This window comes from Muscardinus avellanarius (genome assembly GCF_963383645.1).
Source record: "Muscardinus avellanarius genome assembly, chromosome: 12".
Classification (NCBI taxonomy): domain Eukaryota; kingdom Metazoa; phylum Chordata; class Mammalia; order Rodentia; family Gliridae; genus Muscardinus; species Muscardinus avellanarius.
In genome coordinates, this window is record NC_137798.1 from 67,088,356 (window position 1) to 67,107,213 (window position 18,858).

The window sequence follows — 18,858 nt, forward strand, 5'->3', positions numbered from 1 at the left end:
TGAATCCACACAAATGAACTGATGTTTAGGCACACATTACTGTGGCCTCCTGCCATCTTTCCGATGCTAGTCTCTTCCACACTCATTTAGTGCTGTTCCCCTCGTATCTCATTCTTGTATTATGTAGTTAGACCTAAGAGGGTTGTGTAGTCTGAACATTCTTAGAAATTTTTCTTGTCATCATTTCCTAGACATTATCTCATACACAGATGCTACATATAACAACTGTTTACGTAGCATTTATATTACATTAGTTATTAAAGTAATCAAGAAATGATGTAAAGTATACAAAGGATATGCATAAGTTGTATGCAAATGCTGTATCATTTTATACAAGGAACTTGAGCATCCATAGGTTTTGGTATTCAGATGGAGCCTGGAACCAATCCTCTGCAGATACGAAGAGATGACTGTGTCCTGTTTGTCCTTTTTCTGTAGAGAAGCTGGCTAATTCAGAATTGCATTAAATTTTAAATTTCTTTGTTCACTCATTATGGAAGCATTTTTTCTTAATTGTATTTTAGCCACGAAGGGCATAGACAGAGAGGAATGACCTAGAAATGCAAATTTCTTAAAGATGTTAGCTCACCACAACTACACAAACCTATTTAAGAAATATAAATAAGAAAATAAATCAATTATAAAACCTGCATATCAGTTACAAAAATGGTTGGAAGAAAGGATCATTCTATATCCAGGGCAACAGTTCTCATTCAGTGGTGCCAGATTTGTTTGGGTGGTCGAATGCCTGAAAATGAAGGTACTTTTTAGGGAATCCATTAATTTTTAATGTCTTTCTTTTCATCTTGAATTGAGAACAATTTTACCAATAGCAATAAGAATAGATTATAGGGGCCATATCACAGTCATATCCATGAATATGCATGCTCATGTTAAAACAAGCTGAAGAAAGAAGTATGATTAGCTGTTTCCAGTTTCTTTCTTTCTATTCATTTGTTTAATTACCTGCTGTGCTTATCAGCTTATGTGTGATCACAGACATCCAAGTCATAGAAGCTTTATGTGAAAAAAGATATATGTAGGAAACGTTTTCCATCAACTTTTCAGCAAATGGAGAAAAGTTATTACCAGATTTTATCAGAGGTCTTTCTTGGGGCCGCTGTTCTGGTATATACACACCACCATAGGATATTTGATATATGGATTATATGACTTATTTTAGAATATGTCTTATTTTCTTCTACAAAAAGCTGTTACTTCGCTAAAGTGTGTATTTTCAGTCTGTTTCTTTTCAGTTGCTGTGATATATTTGGATATATTTAACTGTAGACTTGGGGTTGAAGAGACTTTAAAAATTGCTTCATAGAAATTATCCCTGTAGCTTGACTTGGCTCTGTTGTCAGAGGAAACAATAACTTTGGAAATTGCCTTGAAGGCAATTTGCAGGGTGAGGTGGAAGGATGAGTGAATGAGCTGAATAGCTAGAAAGTCAGAAACCCACAACACCTGCAGATCATAAGCGCTATTCATTATCTTTCTCGGCCTTGGTTGCACATCCTACGTTCTTCATTTTAGTATCCATGGCGGTAGGATTCAAAACATCTTCCTAATCAGAGCATTTTTTATTTAAAATATCAATTCACGTTAGTTTATAAGGATTCATTGGAGTGCCAGAGAAATGTTGAAGGTTGGGGGGAAGAGGGCAAGAACAGTCTTTCTGGCTTTGTGTTTTCTCCTCATGTGTAGAAATTTAATTATCAAATCACCTCCGTTCTCAACAGAGTAAATTACAGTCTTGGCCAGCCCATTAATTTATATGTAAATACCACTGTAGTAGGAAAACAGCACAACACTTGGGGCCTCTCAGGAGATTTCCTTGTTGGAGGCGTACAAATTAGAGAGTGGAGCCTCGGTGACTCAGGGAGGTTGACATTTTGCCATTTACTCTTGTCCAGGTGAGCCCCATTATGGTGATGAAACAGTTTAGCATAACTGTCAAAGCCAAGCATTCAGAAAACTTTGGTACTTGAGAGATTCTTGGTAATGAGTAAAGAGGGCCTAGGGTGTTCTAGTGCAGATATAGATCTGTGCCCAGTACTGCCTGTAGTTTGGGTTTTTGTGATCAGAACCAAATACTCTACCCTCACTACTTTCGTGATGATTTTTTCTCTTATCCTGAGTGAGTCTAGCCTGGTGGGGGAGAGAAATAATATTCAAAGAAGCTATAGGAGCCCTGGATATAGGGCTAATTCCTTAGGTCAATAAGCAGCAATACAAATTCTGGTCTAGAGATGCAAAAGGCAATGTAGGCTGATCCAGGCAAGTACTTTTTCTCAGGGTGGGCTGAACATGGCAGCAGGAGGGCCCACGTTGTGGCAGCATTGTCTGTATTTAGGATTAGTTAAGTCTGGCACAGAGAATAGAGTCCAGTAACTAAAGTTATGGGTCTGGGGTCAGACGATACCCAGACTGTGGCCTGGGTTTGAAGTGTTATCTGGGAACTCAGACTATAAATAAGAGAGCCAGAATAACTTCCCGTGTGTACACAGTAGGGGTTAGAGAGATGCTATCTTGTGGGACTCAGTCCCTCAAACCTCTTTCCTAGAGTTACAGAAAGAAGAACAGTTCTATCCCTCATTGGCTTATAGATTTGAGCATTTTCCCCAGCTCAAAATAGTTCCAGGCTGGGGATACTCAAGACGATAAGGTAAGGTTGAAGGGTAAGGCTGCTTTGGGAAATAGCTTTATTTCAATCTTCTTTAAAAAGTTTATCGAAACACAGTTGAAATTTAATAATATGCACATGTATAAAGTGTACAATTTAATGTATTTATATGCTTATGGCACAATTTTATGATCAAGAAAACAAGCCTTTGTATCACTCTGAAGATTTTCTCGTTACTCTCTGTAATCCATCCCCCTCTCTAGCTCTCTCCAGGTAGCCACAGGACTGTTTCCTCTTACTAGATATTATTTTTAATGTTCTAGGATATCATTATATATTTATATTACAGTTGTATAATGTATACTCTTTTTTCCTACCCGATAGCTTGATTCTTTTAAAGTACATTTATATAATTTCAGGTGTAAATAGTTCATTCCTTTGATTGCTGAGTTGTTTTCCCTTGTATTGAGATACTATAGTTTGTCTCTATGTTTGCCTGAAGCTGGACTTTTCATTGCTTCCAGATTTTGACTGTTATAGTGAAATTATATAAACATTTGTGTGAACATGTAAGTTTTTGTTTCTCTTGGGAAAACATCTAAGAGGAGGGTGGGTTGATGTAAGTTTTAAAGAAACTGTCAATTGTCAGAAGCAGTTTTACCACTTGACGTTCCTACCAGAAGTATCTGAGGACTCCAGGTACTACTTTCCCTTGATATTTTTAGTTTTAAAAAATATTATTGAGCCGGGCGTGGTGGCGCCATCTTGTAATCCCCGTGCTTGGGAGGCAGAGACAGGAGGATAGCGCAGGTTTGAAGCCCCTCGCTGGCTTAAGAGACCCTGTTTCCAAATAAAAAAAATATAAAATAGTTCTGGGAGTATAGCCCAGAGGTAGAAGGGTTCCATCCCCAGTACCACCAAAAAATATTATTGATATTTTACAGTGATTTTATTTTGTATTATAATGATGCTTAGTGAAATTGAGCCTTTTGATTTTCATTTGTGCATAATAGTTTGTGAAAGATCTTTTTTAGTATTTTACTAGGTTGTATGGAGGTTTATTATTGATTTAAGAAAAGATTTTTCTTATTCTGGAGAGAAGTACTTGATCTCATAGATGTGTGTAAATATTTTCCCTCAGGCTAGGCTTTGCCTTTTCCATTCCTTAATATCATTCACAGAACAAAAGTTTTTAATTTTAATGAAGTCCAACTTACCAGCTGTTTTCGGTTCTGCATAATGCTTTTTCTATATCCCAAGGTTGCAAAGATTGCTCCTATGTTGTTTCCATAAGAGTTTTATAGTTTAAAGTTTATGGCTAGACTATGATTAATTTATAGATGTACACACTCACACAGAGGGAAGTGAGTGTTGCTGCTCCTTTTACCACATAGGTATATGTTCACCCAAGCATCATTTTTTGGAAAGAGTTTAATTTCCCCTATTTTATTATTTTGGCACATTTGTAAAAATAATTGGCTGTACTCATGTGCAGCTATTTCTGGACTGTATTTTGTTCCATTGATTTATGAGTCTGTCTTTTTGCCAATATCAAATTGTCTTAAAATCGGGTAGGTTGTTCCTCCTACTTTGTCCTTAAAATTATTGAAACTATTCTAGATTCTTTACATTTGCTTATACATTTGAGAGTCTATTTGTCAAATCGACAGAAAGTCTGTTTGGATTTTAGTTTGGCTCCCTAGGTCAATAGACTAATTTGGAGAAATTAACATCTAAACAGTATTGAATATTTTCTGTTTTCCCTCAGTAATATTTTATTGCTTTCAATGAGAGGGTTTTACATACTTTTTATAAGTTGATTACTGAGTATTAATGCATTTTAATGTTATTCTTAAGATGGTTTAATTTTTTTTTTTTTTTTTTTGCAGTACTGGGGATGGAACCCAGGGGCATTCAACCTCTGAGCTACACCTCATCCCTATTTTTTATTCTTTATTTTGAAACAGGGTCTCACTGAGTTGCAAAGGGCCTCACTATGTAACTGAGGCTGTCTGTGAACCACGATTCTTCTGTCTCAGTCTCCCAAATGCTGGGATTACAAGTGTGCGCCACCACGCCCAGCTCAAGTATTTTCATTCTATACTTTTTGTCTTTTCTTTGTTGGACTCTAGTTGTACATATTTTATACTGTTTGTTATATTATTATTATAGTTCACGGAGGCTTTATTTTTTCTCCTGATTTTTTATGCTCTTCAGATTACTGCTTTCGATTGAGGTTTCTGCAAGTTTGTCACCATCTCTGATCTTCTATAAAACCAACCTAGTGACATTTCATAAACATAATTTCAGAATTATAGTTTAAATTTTATGATAATTACTTAGTTCTTTCTGGTTGTTTCCATTTTTCTGCTAAGATTCTCCTTCTGTATATTCTTTATTATCGTTTTCCCCTTGATTCTTTGAGCATCTAATAGATGCTTTAAAGATTTTGTCTTCTATACCCAACATCTGAATCATCTTGCAGCTAGTTCAATCAACTGAATTTTTGGTCTAATTATGCACATTTTTTTCTTTTCTTTTTATGCTTAAAAATGGTGATTGTGAACTGGATGTTATGGATGAAATGTTATAGACTCATTGGATTTTTTATCTTCCTCTAAGGGGTGTTGCTCTTTGTTCTAGCACATAATTAATTACTAGCTGATTGCTTTTACTATGTGGATTATTGCTTTTATACTTTGTAAGGACGGGTCTTCTTCCCTTAATTCTTAGATTTACTTCTAAGACTGAGCCTCTAGAGTTTTAATGGGAAGCCTATGTATTTTACCAAGCCCCTTTAACTTCACCAGATTCAAACCCTTAACTCAGTTTCCCACCTTTAGGGAAAGGTGGGAAGCAACTGACCTATCTACCCACCCTTTTCAGGTCTCTAGTTTTCTTTTCTCTGGGATCCTTGAGGTGCCTCCCATGCATTACTGGTTTAGGTTTCAGTCAAGCATTGAGCTAAGCTTATATTCATATTTTGGGGTTCCTTCTCTGTGGTTCCCTCCTTTCTGAGATTTACCCTTGTTATTTTTAGCTTTTCTGGCTGCCTTGAACTTTGTCCTCTGATACCTAAACCTCCGATTTCTGCCTAAGCACTCAGTGCCCTGTGCCTCACATACATGAGAGCACTTTTAATACGAAAGCCATATAACTATGTACCTACCAAAAGAGTTGCTTTCTTTCAAAATTAAATCCCGTCTATTTTTGTATGGTTTTTATAACTCTGTATGCCTTCACATAGTTGTTGGTTTAAAAATGTTTTTACTGCCGGGTGTGGTGGCACACTCTTGTAATCCTCGCGCTTGGGAGGCGGAGACAGGAGGATTGCACTGGTTCGGAGCCAGCCTCGCTGGTTTAAGAGACCCTGTTTCTACATAAAAAAAAAAGTTAAAAAAATAGGTCTGGGAGTGTAGCCCATGGGAGTGTATCCTGGAGGTAGAAGGGCTTCCAGGAACCCCAGTACCACCAAAAAAATAAATAAATAAAAATGTTTTTACTGTGATTTTATCATCTTTACTTGTAGGAAGGTTAGTTTGAGCTACTCTAATATTATCAGAACTAGAATTCTCAATATTGTAACCTACTAGTTACTTGGTATAGTTCTATGTTACTAATTTTAGTGAAAGCTTTTCTATTTGACTCACTCATATTTAATTATTGTAAGTGCCATCTTTTTGTTCATATATGAAATGGAGTTGTCAAAACATCTCAGAAAAGGTTCAGAGCGACAAAACAGATGTGCACAAGAGAGGTAGGTGCTGATCCAGAGGAGGCTCTGCACTAACTAGCTATTTTAATATAGGTAAATGTTTAAGTAGTTTCAGCCTTAGCTGTTACCCTGTTGCATGAGAACTGAGTTGTACCAGTGTCTTTTTCAATTAAAAAAAGATAGCAGGCCCCTGTTTTTTCCTCAGCAGAATGATATAGGAAATATCAATCATATTAAAGCAAAATATCCTCGATTGTAGAGGACATAAAACCTAACCTGGCCAGTGTGTCTGCCTGCACCCCCACTTCTTCAGTAGCCTTGGTGTTCACTTGGAGGAACCGTAGCCTCCACAGAGCATTGCCTAAAAAAAGATTAGATGATTTATAAAGATATTTTTCCATCTGGGTTTGGTGGTGCATGCCTATTATCCCTATACCTAGGAGACTGAGAGGAGAGGATTGCAGGGTTGTGACCAGCCTAGCAACGTAGCCAAGATTTCAGCAACTTACTGAAACCCTGTTTCAAACTAAAATAGGGCTAGGGATGTAGTTCAGAGATAAAATGTCCTGGGCTTTATCCCCAACAACCCCTCCGCCCCACCCCACCCCCCATATATCTTTTTCCAACCTGCTTGATTCCAAGAATGGCTGAAATGTAATTTTAGAAAGAGGCCATTTTATCCTAGAATTTGATACAGATAACTTTCACTGCTGACTTTAACCAACTTCTTGTAATTACTTCTGTCCTCATTCAGGCACTGTGAGAAGATGTTTGCTGTGGGTATTTGAGAAATCTTGTATCAAAGGTATTTCCTGCAGTTGTAGTTAGAGTAGCCCCCAGGCACCGCACCACTGAGCACAGCCCACTCCATTGTCTCCGCCTTTAGTCTGTAAGATGTGAACAATACTTGTCTCCACCTAATTGCTCCTCTGTGGGTGGGAAGGAATTAATAAGCTTGGAACCACAGTGATCATTTATAAATCTTTCTCTGTAAAATAGCAGCAGACAGGCTCAAGAAATCCTCTTCTTGTACAACCATTTGGTACTTTTTTTTTTTTTTTGCCTGAAAAGAAGCAATAAAATGAGCAGGTGTTGGGCACTGCCTACTTGCAGACAGTGTTGCTTATGCCTACAGAGCACTCCACCTCCAGGCTTGGGAAAAAAGACTGTGAGGCAAGGTGAGAAATACAACCCACATTATCAGCTTAATCTCTACTGCCCCAGCCCTTAGGTCTTCCACCTTTCCTGTACAACAACCTCGATGGTGAATTCTCAAGTGCAGCCCAGGGAATATGAACACATTCTTTTCTTTGCATGTAAATGAAAATTTACATAAAAGTTGTTGCACAAAGGGCAATGCCATGATGGAGGAGAATAATAATAGTAATAATGGCTAACAATTTTGAAACTATCATATGCCAAGCATGTGCTAAGTGCCTATACATGGAGTATCATATTTTGTCCTCTCATCAATTTTAAGAAGTACAGAATATCAAAATGAGGAAACTGAAGTTCTTGAAGTCAGGAAACTTGCTTAGGTCATAAACTAACAAGAGGAAACTACTAGGTTCAAGTTCTGTCCCCTTAAGCATTCTGGACTTGACGGGAGCTACTTCCAACAGACAGTTACTGGCTCTTCCCATCTTATTTCTTATACATGGAAGATGAAGATGGAAATTTTCCTGCTTCTCCATAAACTACATAAAAATGTTCCTAGGAGTCAGTGAAGGGACATTCTGTTTCCATTGCAGTAGGGCTTAGTACTGATGGGTTATTGTTAGGTAGCTCTCTGCCATTGCAAGAGTCTACAGTGGCACCATAATAATGTGTGAATGAAGGGGTAAAGCAAGGTGACAGTGCATCTGAAAGACTGCTGAAGGGTCTGACTTTTCTTTCTATGGTAGATGTCTACATGATACCCAAGATCTGTCTGTATTTGGTGTATTGGATGAAATGAACATTCCTACTTCAAGATGTCTCTACATCCATATCAGTTATGTAGATTTCCTCTGTCCTATTAGCAAGATAATTGCTGAAAGAGTGAAGGTTTTTTTTTTTTTTTCTTCTGGTACTGGGGATGGAACCCAGGGACATTTCTAACTCCGAGTGACACTCCCAGTCTTATTTTTTATTCTTTATTTGGAAACAGGGTCTCACTGAGTTGCAAAGGGCGTCACTAAGTAGCTGAGGCTGGCTTCGTACTTGCGTGATCTTCCTGTCTCGGCCTCCCAAATGCTGGGATTATAAGCATGTGTCACCACACCCGGCCTAAGAGTGAAGATTGTAATAGAAATTTCCACTGTACTATTTGAGATGAAATTAAGCTTGATATTTAGGTAGTGCTTTGACAAAAACTATCTTATCTCTGGAATAAGTGCCACAAGAGACTTTATAATTTTTCCGTTAAGTTGAATGAAACCCAGATCAGCTATTTAGTCGTTGATATAGTTGCATTATAAGGAAAGTAACTGGGATCCTTCAAACAGGTAGGAGCTCAAATTTGGATTTGAGAAAAAAATCCTCAAACCAAAAGCAAAGTATACAAGCAAACAACAACCAAAACACCCAAAACCACTAGGGAGAAACACTGGAAAATTATATGAAAAAACCATTGACTTGAAACACTAGCAATCTGGGGTGGGTCCTGGTTTATTATGAGCATGGGTAAACCACTATATCTCTGGGCTTTGATTCTTTGTGGGGAAATTAGGGAATAGATGCTATGAAAATCCTTCCCAGCCTGACATACGTAATTTTTCTGTTCCTAGTGATAAAACATAGTTGTCACCATTTCTTCCAGGGCTTAAGGAAAAAAAATTGGAGCAAGATACCCTGGGCTTGAATCTTGATTCATTACTTATCAGCTGTTATAAGATGGTGGCAAGTTATGAACCTCATTGTACCTTAGTTTTCTCATCCATAGAATGGGGATTCTAGCAGCACTTATTTTATTGGGTTTCTGTGTGGAGTAAACAAGTGAATATATGTCAAGCTTTAGAACAATGGGTAGCACAGAATAAATGCTGCACAAGAGACTGCTGTTAATACTGTAACAGTGCCACCATTGCTGCTCAGTGGCATTTGGGAGAGATCACAGACTTCCTACTGAGGCTTCAGAGGTCAGGGAAGGAGGCTTAGCATAGCATGTGCAGTTGTATTTATAATACCATGAGGATCAACAGGCCAGTTATCCTGCAGCCTGCCCATATTCATCACACCCATGCAGACTGACTGCTCTTCCTACCCTTCCTGCCTACTTTGATCCATCACAAAGGAAGCAGACCCCTGGAAGATTTCAGGATAAGCAGCAAAACCCCACTCTGAAGATTAAGCTAGATTTGGCTTATATTTCCTGATGCGATGGTACCTGGTGGTAGGCACAGTGGTCAAGGACATGCATTCTACATCCAAATCCTAGCTTTGTTACTTTCCTAACATTTGTTTCCTTATCTATACCATGTTTTCCTATCTATACCATGGGAATAATAATAGTTCCCTCTTCATAAGGTTGCTATGATGTTTAAATGGGTTCCTAGATACATAATCCCAAGAACATACCTGGCATATATGTTGAGTATATGGGAAATGTTGCAGTTATTATATGATGGTTATATCAGGAGCAGAGAATCACTTTTGCTCTGTGAATGATCAGTAATCACTGGAAAAAAATCAAGGACCATACACTATAAACTAATAAATCCTAATTCTTAATTTTATAAATGGGGAACTATCCATGCATTGGCTCACTTATTTGAAATGTGACTTATGACTACTTAAATTTTAAAAACTGGCCTACTAATACAAGTAGAGTGGAATCTTAGGGTTGAAAAGTGCTTCAATGGATGTCTAATCCAAACCCCCCTCCTGTTCTGGTTAGCATTCTCATGACCATAATCTAAAAGATTTGACCGTGTGACTTAGAGGAAAGGAGATTTATTTTCTTTTCATTCTGGGTTCAGTCCAAGTGAAGCTGGGGATCACAGATCTCAGGGCATGGTGGTGGGAAGTGGAGAGAGAGAGTGCATAGGCTGTGCTGCTCACATCATGGAGGCTGGGAGCAAGAGAGAAAAGGGGGAAGAGAAACCATATATATTCTCTAAGGCTACTGCCTTCAGGGACCCATTTTCTCCAGCCATACCCTACTGGCTCAGGCCACCACCTGGGCCACCTGACCACTATTTTAATGGATTTATCTACTGCTGGGATTATAATCCTCAAGACTCAATTATATCAGCTCCAAACATTACTTAATGAACCCTTTACGGGACATTTTATATCCAACTGTAACACTTCTCATGCATGCATTCTCCTGACTAACTCTCAGGTCTTCTGTACTATAAAGGTGGAGGGAGATTAATTTTATTTCTGTTTATTTTTGGATTTCTTTCATAGCTGATAGTCCATCCCATTTCAGCCCAGCATACAGAAGCAGGAGGAGATAATTCATTTTGGTGGTTTTCTGACAGGATGGCACTTATTGAAGTATTAATGTGAAGCCTGGTTTCTTCTAACACTTGGTTTTCCAGGTCCTACCATGGTGTTGGATATAGCCAATAAAATTGAGTGAGATGAAAAAGATACACTCTCATGTTCAGGGACCAGATGCTCCACTGAGAAGATCAGTGAGAAACAGATTGAATATTGACGCCTGTCAGGCAGGAACTTTGGAGTCAGAAAATCTTGGTGTTAGAAAAGACTTGGGCAATGATTCAGACTTATAATTGATACAAAAATGAGGAAACAAGGCCAAAGAGGTTGAGGGACTTAGGCATAGCATCTAGTCAATGTGAATTTGCAGTGTGAGAGTTCTTTGCATTATCTCTTTCTGGTTTTTCAGCTCAATGGACTTTGGAGACAGGCTGCTTTGATTCAAATATTAGTTCTATCCCATGTTGATAGTATGATCTTTATCCATTTGTGGACTTATCTCTGTCCTGATTTTCTTACTTGGAAAATGGAAATAATAATAGAGGTTTTGCATGGATTAAATATGTGCACAGTGCCTGGAACACAAGAAGCACTCAGTGTTTGTTATTATTTCTAGTCTTCGAAAGAACCTCAGGAATGTTAACTTTTAACCAAGCCAGAGAATAAATGTTTTTACCAGGCTGGTGTTTAAAAGTATTTTCTCTCACTGAAAAATATGGCCCTTTTGTTATGGGGCTTCTGAGGCTGGGATTGGAGCCTGCCGAGGGATGAGGCTGGTGCCGGGGCCAGCGAGACTGGGATCAGAGCCTGCTGTGAGGCAAGGCTGGTTCTGGGACCTCCAAGGCCGGGATCGGAGCCTGCCAAGGGATGAAGCTGGTGCCGGGCCAGTGAGGTTGGGATTGGAGCCTGCAGTGAGGCAAGACTGGTGTGGGGGCCTCGGAGGCTAGGATCGGAGTCTGCTGAGGGGTTAGGCCAGTGCCAGGACCAGCGAGACTGGGATTGAAGCCTGCCGTGAGGCAAGGCCAGTTCTGGGGCCTCCGAGGCTGGGCCGGAGCCTGCCAAGGGGCGAGGCCGGTGCCGGGGCCAACGAGGCAGGGATCGGGGCCTGCCATGAGGCAAGGCCGGTACTGGAGCCAGTGAGGCCAGGATCAGAGTCTACCGGGTGGCCAGGCCAGTGCCAGGGCCTTCAGGAGTGGGATAGGAACTTGCAATGCAGCATACACAGAGAAATATCACATAAAATAAAAAATCAGATGCTTCCCTAATATGCAAAATCTAGGAAGAAATGGGTAATAGGAGGAGAGCTAGTTAAAGAAAGGGCCCCATGGAGGGCAATTAAGGTGACTAATCAGAGGGGATGGGACGGGGAAGATGAAATCTCTTTAAAATGCATGATGTAAGTAAACAAATATATCAAAGTTAATCACCAGAACAAGCATGGGATCGAGGGAGGAGGAGGGAATGGGATGGGGATAGGATAAAGGCTAATTGGATGATGTGTGCTTATATATCCTCACAAATCATGTATTCCATTGTAATGTATGACTACAATGCACCAATAAAAATATTTTTAAAATGGCCCTTTAATTCTCTATAGCTTCTGATTCAGAAGTGATTGTCAGGTCCCATCTGTGAACTAACAATCATATTATTCTCTGGAATCACTCTGTGACTTCAGATGGAGGGAAGAGTCCTTAAAAACTATTATTCATTAAGCTGGGCATAGTGGTATGTGCCTGCAATCCAAGGCCTCGGGAAGCCCAGATAAAAGGATCACACATTTGAGGTCAATCTCAGGAACTTAGCAAGGCCCTCAGCAACTTAGTGAAACCCTGTTTAAAAAACAATAGGCCTGGGTGTGTAGCTCAGAGATAGAATGTCCCTGGGTTTATATCCCTGAAAAGGATATATAATTTATTATTTCTAGTTTCCAGTTGACAGAAAACACTTACAGTGTAATTTTCCTTGTTTCTGACTCAGAGATAGGGTCTGGTTGCAAGAGTGAGTAGTTTGTTTTACCTGTCACTTTCCTAGTTTGTGTACAGTGTGGTGGAACAATCAGAAGTTAGATAATGTTCCCACAATGTGGAATTGGACATTGACAAGGGAGAATGGAGAATTAATTCACAGCATAGGAAAAGATCCCTTAACCTGATAGAAGGGGTCAAAGGAAGGATGTTTCAGAAGAAGTGATGTCTAGGCTGAGACCTCAATGATGAGTTAGATTCTTGACTAGTCTAGCTGGGATGCTGGAGAAGAGTATCCCAATCACAGGGAAGAGCAAGTGAGCCTGTATGTGGGTGCTCAGGCTTGGGACAACACTGGGTACTCACCAATATAATTAACATTTAACAAGTGTTTACTAAGCATTTACTGTGCAGTAGGTATTGTTTTATGTAATAGGGAGACATCAATTAACAAAATGGGTAATACTTGAATTTTCAATAAGGTTATAAGGAGAACAGAGAAATAAATGTTAGTGCTATAAAGAGCTGTATGAGGGAGGAGGATCTCGGAAGTGATTGCCAGTCAGGAGCTGAACATGAAGGAACCAGCCATGTAAACATCTCAGGGAAGCAGAAGGAACATCAAAGACAAAGAACTCAAAAGCAGGAGCAATCATGTCCTGTCTAGGTCTAGGATTTCTGAAAGAGGGATAGTGTGTCTAAAAGAGAGCCAGTGTGCTGTTGTGGGGGAGTATAAAAATCATTCTAAGGGTGTTTCATTAGAGTGTGGCTAGGACCAAAAAGACAAGATAAAACAAGAAAAGGGAACCCTAATACACCATTGGTGGGAATGGAGATTGGTACAGCCATTAAGGAAAATAGTATGCAGATTCCTAAATAAATTAAAAATAGAGCTACCATATGACCTAGCAGTCTCTCTTCTGAGAATATACCCAGAGGAGAGGGAATCACCATCCTGTAAAGATAGACATGTATTCCTATGTTCACTGCAAAGTTGTCCACAGTAGTCAAGATATGGAAATGAACTAATGGTCTATAGACAGATGAGTGAATAAATTGAATGTGGTATGCATATACATATATAAGCATATTTGTATATATATGCATATGCATATATATCCCAGGATACTATTAAGCCTTAAAAAGGAGATCCTGTCATTTGCCAAGCATTGATGGGCCTGGAGGACAACATGCTGAAGTGATATAATCCAAACACAGAAAGAAAAATACATGATCTAACTTATGTATGGAATCTAAACAAAAAGTCAAATATATAGAGTCTACAGATTCATAGATTAAAATAGCAGTTCCCACAGGTGGAGGGGAGGGTAGAGATAGGATGATGTCAGTTTAAAGGTTTCAAAGTAGAGATATATAGGAGAAACAAGTCCAACATGAGTACTCTAATTGATAAAGTTGTATTATATTAGGGATTATTATTATTTTATTACATTTATTAGGGTTGAGTTATTGATGCTGAGAAAGTGTTAGAGCTATGGTAGTATAAATGAGTTAAAATATACACACAATGAATATTTTCAAAAGTAGGAAGCAACTGGAAAATCTTAGTTTCACATCTCTCTCTGAAGTGAGGCTTTGCACTGTGAATCTTCATAAATGAGATGAGATAAAGAATGTATTTTTCACAGAGCTGCACTTAAGTGAGGTACATACACTGGTGAATGTCCTCTTCCCAGATATGGACACTTATATATGACATAACAAATTACCAGGTCTGCCTGGCTCAACCCCAGGGTTCATGATGTCAATGATGGGTGTCCCTGTGGCTTCTCCTGGGTTAAGCTTGCTTTATAATTCCCTTCATGAGCTATCTTTTCCTCTTTTATCCCCTTTGGACTCAAATTTCTGCTCCAAAAAAGCTTTAAGTCTTTCCTATCCAGCTTGATGAAGACTAACTGCCCATGTTCTTCTCTGCTTTTCCTGAGTGGTTCGTCTTTGTGTTGGATCTCAGGGGCCACACGGGAGACTCATGGCTCTTGTTTGCTCTCAGTTAACAGCTTTGGGGATGATGAAGAGCCATCCACATCTTCTGACAGTGACGAAGACGTGATCAAACAATTTGAGATTTCTGTGACCAGGTCCCAGAGTTTCCGTTCAGGGGTCTCTGAGAAACAAAAGCCGAAGCAGTTGGAACAGAAACTGAAATGCAGCCGATTGCTCTCTACCTGTGAAGACAGCCCTGAAGTATCTGCTTGCGAAGGTATTCTTTGCATGATGTTTGCCCTTTACGTAGACCAGAGATGTCCAATGGTAATGTTTTTGAGTCATTTAAATACTAGACCCTTTGTCTGAAAGTCCACAGAGGGGCAGAAAGTAAAGCATAACCTGGATGCAAAATTGACAGGATGAGATTACTTAGTGTCTTCTTAAACAAAGGTGGAGCATCTCTCTGACACCATTATTCCTGGAGCCCTGAATAGATGCCAACACCAGAGACAGGCAAGAGGCTATGAACAATATTTGGTAAACAGCCAGCAAAATTGTCTCACCTTCATGGCATGGTCTCAGGGATCCAGGTTCTCATTTCTTTCCATTTTGAGTATATTCTCTTTCAAACCAGTGAGCACTCCATAGTATACCTTCCTTATTTTTAACAGTGGGCAGAGAAACAGGAGAGCACAGAAATTGAGAGAAAAGAGAAGGCTTGATTTAATGATGATGGAACAAAGCCCAAAATAAAAGGTAGAATCAACAAACAGAGCCCTGTTTAGGGGCAGCAGAAACTTGTTGTCCACCCTATAATTTGACTTATTGATATAAACCTATATAACATATTTTATTGCTCTTCTTTTTAGCTCAAGGTAAGCTACTAAATACAGGTCTGATGGAATCAGACCACAGTATCAGTGGCTGTTGACCTCTGTCATTTCCTTACTCCCTCTCTTGGTTTCCCTTTTTCTCTCCTGTTACATCAGAGCTTTCCTTTCTCTCTACAGAGAGGGCAAATGTGAACTAATGAAAGTTAATAGCTGTTGATTCCCTGGGAGTCACTTGTTTAATTCCAAAGCTAATGGCTCCATTTCCCTGAAGCCCAAGCAAGTGTCTGGTTTGTGATTTACACAAATGGCCCATGTTCTGAGAGTTGTGACAACCACATAACCCTCATCCTTCCTGGAATCAGCAGCAACTTATCTCTTGTCATAACTGGTAATTCTGAACTCATTTTTTTTTGTCAGATAGTGATATAAAAGGTAAATTTTATCTACTGGAGAGAGGAGAGGGTTCTCACATTGAAAGAATAACCTATAAAATCAGGACTTTCATAGGAATAGCTGCATGCCAAATTTTAGGTCATCAGATGTCATGAAACTATTAATGTAGTTTTTATTGTTTGACTTTTTCTTTCATTTATTTTTGTATCTTTACATAAGTGGATTTATTTCAGTGATAAAGAATAATGAAAATATTAAGCATGCATCCCAGAGAGAATTTGCTCTGGGTAAGGGTAAGGGGTTGTTTTCTCTGTATTTAGCTATTTTATTCTATAATAAACATGTTTTCTGAAATCAAGTTTAATTGTAGACAAATTTCTCCAACTTAAAAGTGCATTCCAGAGTGTTAGGCAGTGAGCTTAAGGGTCCAAATTCAAGTAAAATGTGAACCAAGGATGAGTTGTAGCAGGTAGATTGTCTCATGTTTCCTCCTAAGTGAGATCATTCTAGATTTAGTGGTAGGGTTAATAGCATCACAGTCTAGGAAAGTTCTCTTTTGTCCAATGTTTAGTGTTACTCACATGGCTTGTCAATGTATTCCTGATTGTGTATGTGGGGTGGTTTAAGTAGTTTGAATCAGTGGCTAAGTGTAAGATCTTTAGGTATGAAAGAAAGGCTACAGAATGATAATTCACTTAACTGGGTTTTTGTTTTTTGAGCAGTAACCTTATTTCTGCTGGTTAGGAACAGTTAATTCTTAGGATGTTTCATAAAAGTTAGACATCTTCCTGGCATCTAGGGACAGCTCATTTGTTCCTAGAATTTGTACTGTTTTGTTTGGGATGTTTTATTATTATTATTATTATTATTAATTATTATTATTATTATTATTATTATTATTATTATTATTATTAGTGGTACTGGGGGTGGAACCTAGGGGCTTTCTACCTCTGGGCTATACTCCCAGACCTATTTTATAATTTATTTGGAAACAGGGTCTCACTAAGTAGCTGAGGCTGGGTTTGAACCTTTGTGATCCTCCTGTCTCAGCCTCCCAAGCGCAGGGATTACGGGAGTGCACCACCACGCCTGGCAAGGATGTTATATTAATCATGGTCCTACCAGAAAAATAGAACCAGTGGAATACATGCATATGTGTACCTACACAAGTGTGTGTGTGTGTGTGTGTGTGTGTGTGTGTGTGAGTGTGTGTGTATTTCAAGAGAATTATTGCAAAAGATTGGCTTATGTGATCATGGGGGCTGTATATACAACAAAAATGCACAACTCTGAAGCATTGGGCAGATTTTCAGGAAGGATAGGCTCAAGCTTTCAGGTGTGCACTGAAACTACAATTCTTAGGTGAAATTTCTTCTCCACGGAAACCTTTCTCTAAAGGCCTTTTAATGGACTGATTTTATAGGATGATCTTCTTACTTAAAGTTAACTGATTAGAAATTTAATCATATCTACAAAATATCTCCATATCAATGCCTATATTGATGTTTGTTTGAATAATTGGTACCTATAGCCTCACTAAGCTGACCCGTAGAACTGACCACCACAAATGGTAAGCAGAAGTCTTCTTACATGGCTAAGGGAGAGGGGCTGGAAGTTATAGGGGAGAGGGAGTAGGAGTGTGAAAGTAATTGGATGATGGAGTTTTATTGAACCAAAATAGAATATAAACTAAACAAGTTGAAGAATTTCTCTGGTGTAATAAATATAGTTGATAGGACATAATTATGACCTACAATTTCAAGGAAGCCAAAATATATTTATCTGACAACATGCTATTACTTGTGTATGTATTTAAGTTGACATTATCTTTTTAAATTTAAAGTCATGGAAAGTGTGCTTTATGGAAAGGTGAATCACCTTTCTCTTTCCACCTCCTTGTAACTTGACTTAGGTCCAGATTTGTTTTTCTAATTCATTTCTTGCTTGTCTGTCATAAAAAATGGTTTTCTCCATTAATATATTTCTTCTATTTTTCAGTTATGAATAACATTTCAAGGCTTAATGTAGCTATTGAAAATTCCCTTATTACTGATCTATGTATTATCACCATAGGAGCTAAAATCATGAGACAATTTTATGGGGATAATTTCTTGGCCAAGTTAGATTTTGTGCTGAAATCCTGCTGGGAACTACACAGGTTGATGGATGACCCACTGTTCAGTGGACATTGTACTGTTCATGTATGTGAGAAATGGGTGTGCTAAATAGAGACTTAGAAGAAAATTCTAGTTTATGTTGTAGGGTTTTGCATGCAGAGTTTCCCTTATTCTGTCATTTTCTGTGGCCTTTTAAAAGTGTGTTTGCCAAATAACTGAGTGTGTGAATGCAAAGTTGTTGTAGTGTCCTATGAAATTGTTTTCAAAGAGCCTGAATTGGATTATTAAGAATAACAAATAAGATGGGGAAATTCTCAATGGCCCTCAGTGATTTTTCAAGATCCCAAATTAGAAGTCTGATGTTATGCTCCTAACACCATATCTACCTAAAGATGTTTCTATATGGTCTACATAGGGTGACATATTTTTAAATTGGAGCTCTTAGTATATATGGGTCTTGCACTCTCTGGTAAACCACTGTCACCAACACTCCACGTTGCTTCGCACCTGCCTGTTTTAAGTATTTGTTACCTACCTAGACTTACCTATCAGTAGATATAGACTATGTAGGAGTGTGTGTGTGTGTGTGTGTGTGTGTGTGTGTGTGTGTGTGACTTAGTGCCTTTAAGGAGCTTAACCTATCTGAGGTTATAAGGCTAACGGGGAAACAAGTGCTAATGTACAGTGTGTATAGAAGAGTTGAATTCATGACATTAATTTTGCTATCCCACTCATTCTGTCTATATCTCTAATTTTCTCTCATCCTAGGATGGAGGCTGTTGGAAGGGACTAGAGGTCAAGAGATAAGACAACTGCTCTTTCAGTGAATGGG

General features: G+C 38.7%; 1 protein-coding gene across 1 annotated transcript in view; it reads left to right on the top strand.

The window, feature by feature from the left end:
• SYT16 (synaptotagmin 16) overlaps window positions 1-18,858 on the top strand; it is a gene marked incomplete at its 3' end in the record, with an annotated part of 114,408 nt that overhangs the window by 65,953 nt on the left and 29,597 nt on the right. The window contains 2 exon segments of the mRNA XM_080707521.1: window positions 14,748-14,984; window positions 14,987-15,007. Coding sequence (XP_080563647.1) covers window positions 14,748-14,984; window positions 14,987-15,007 — 258 coding nt within the window.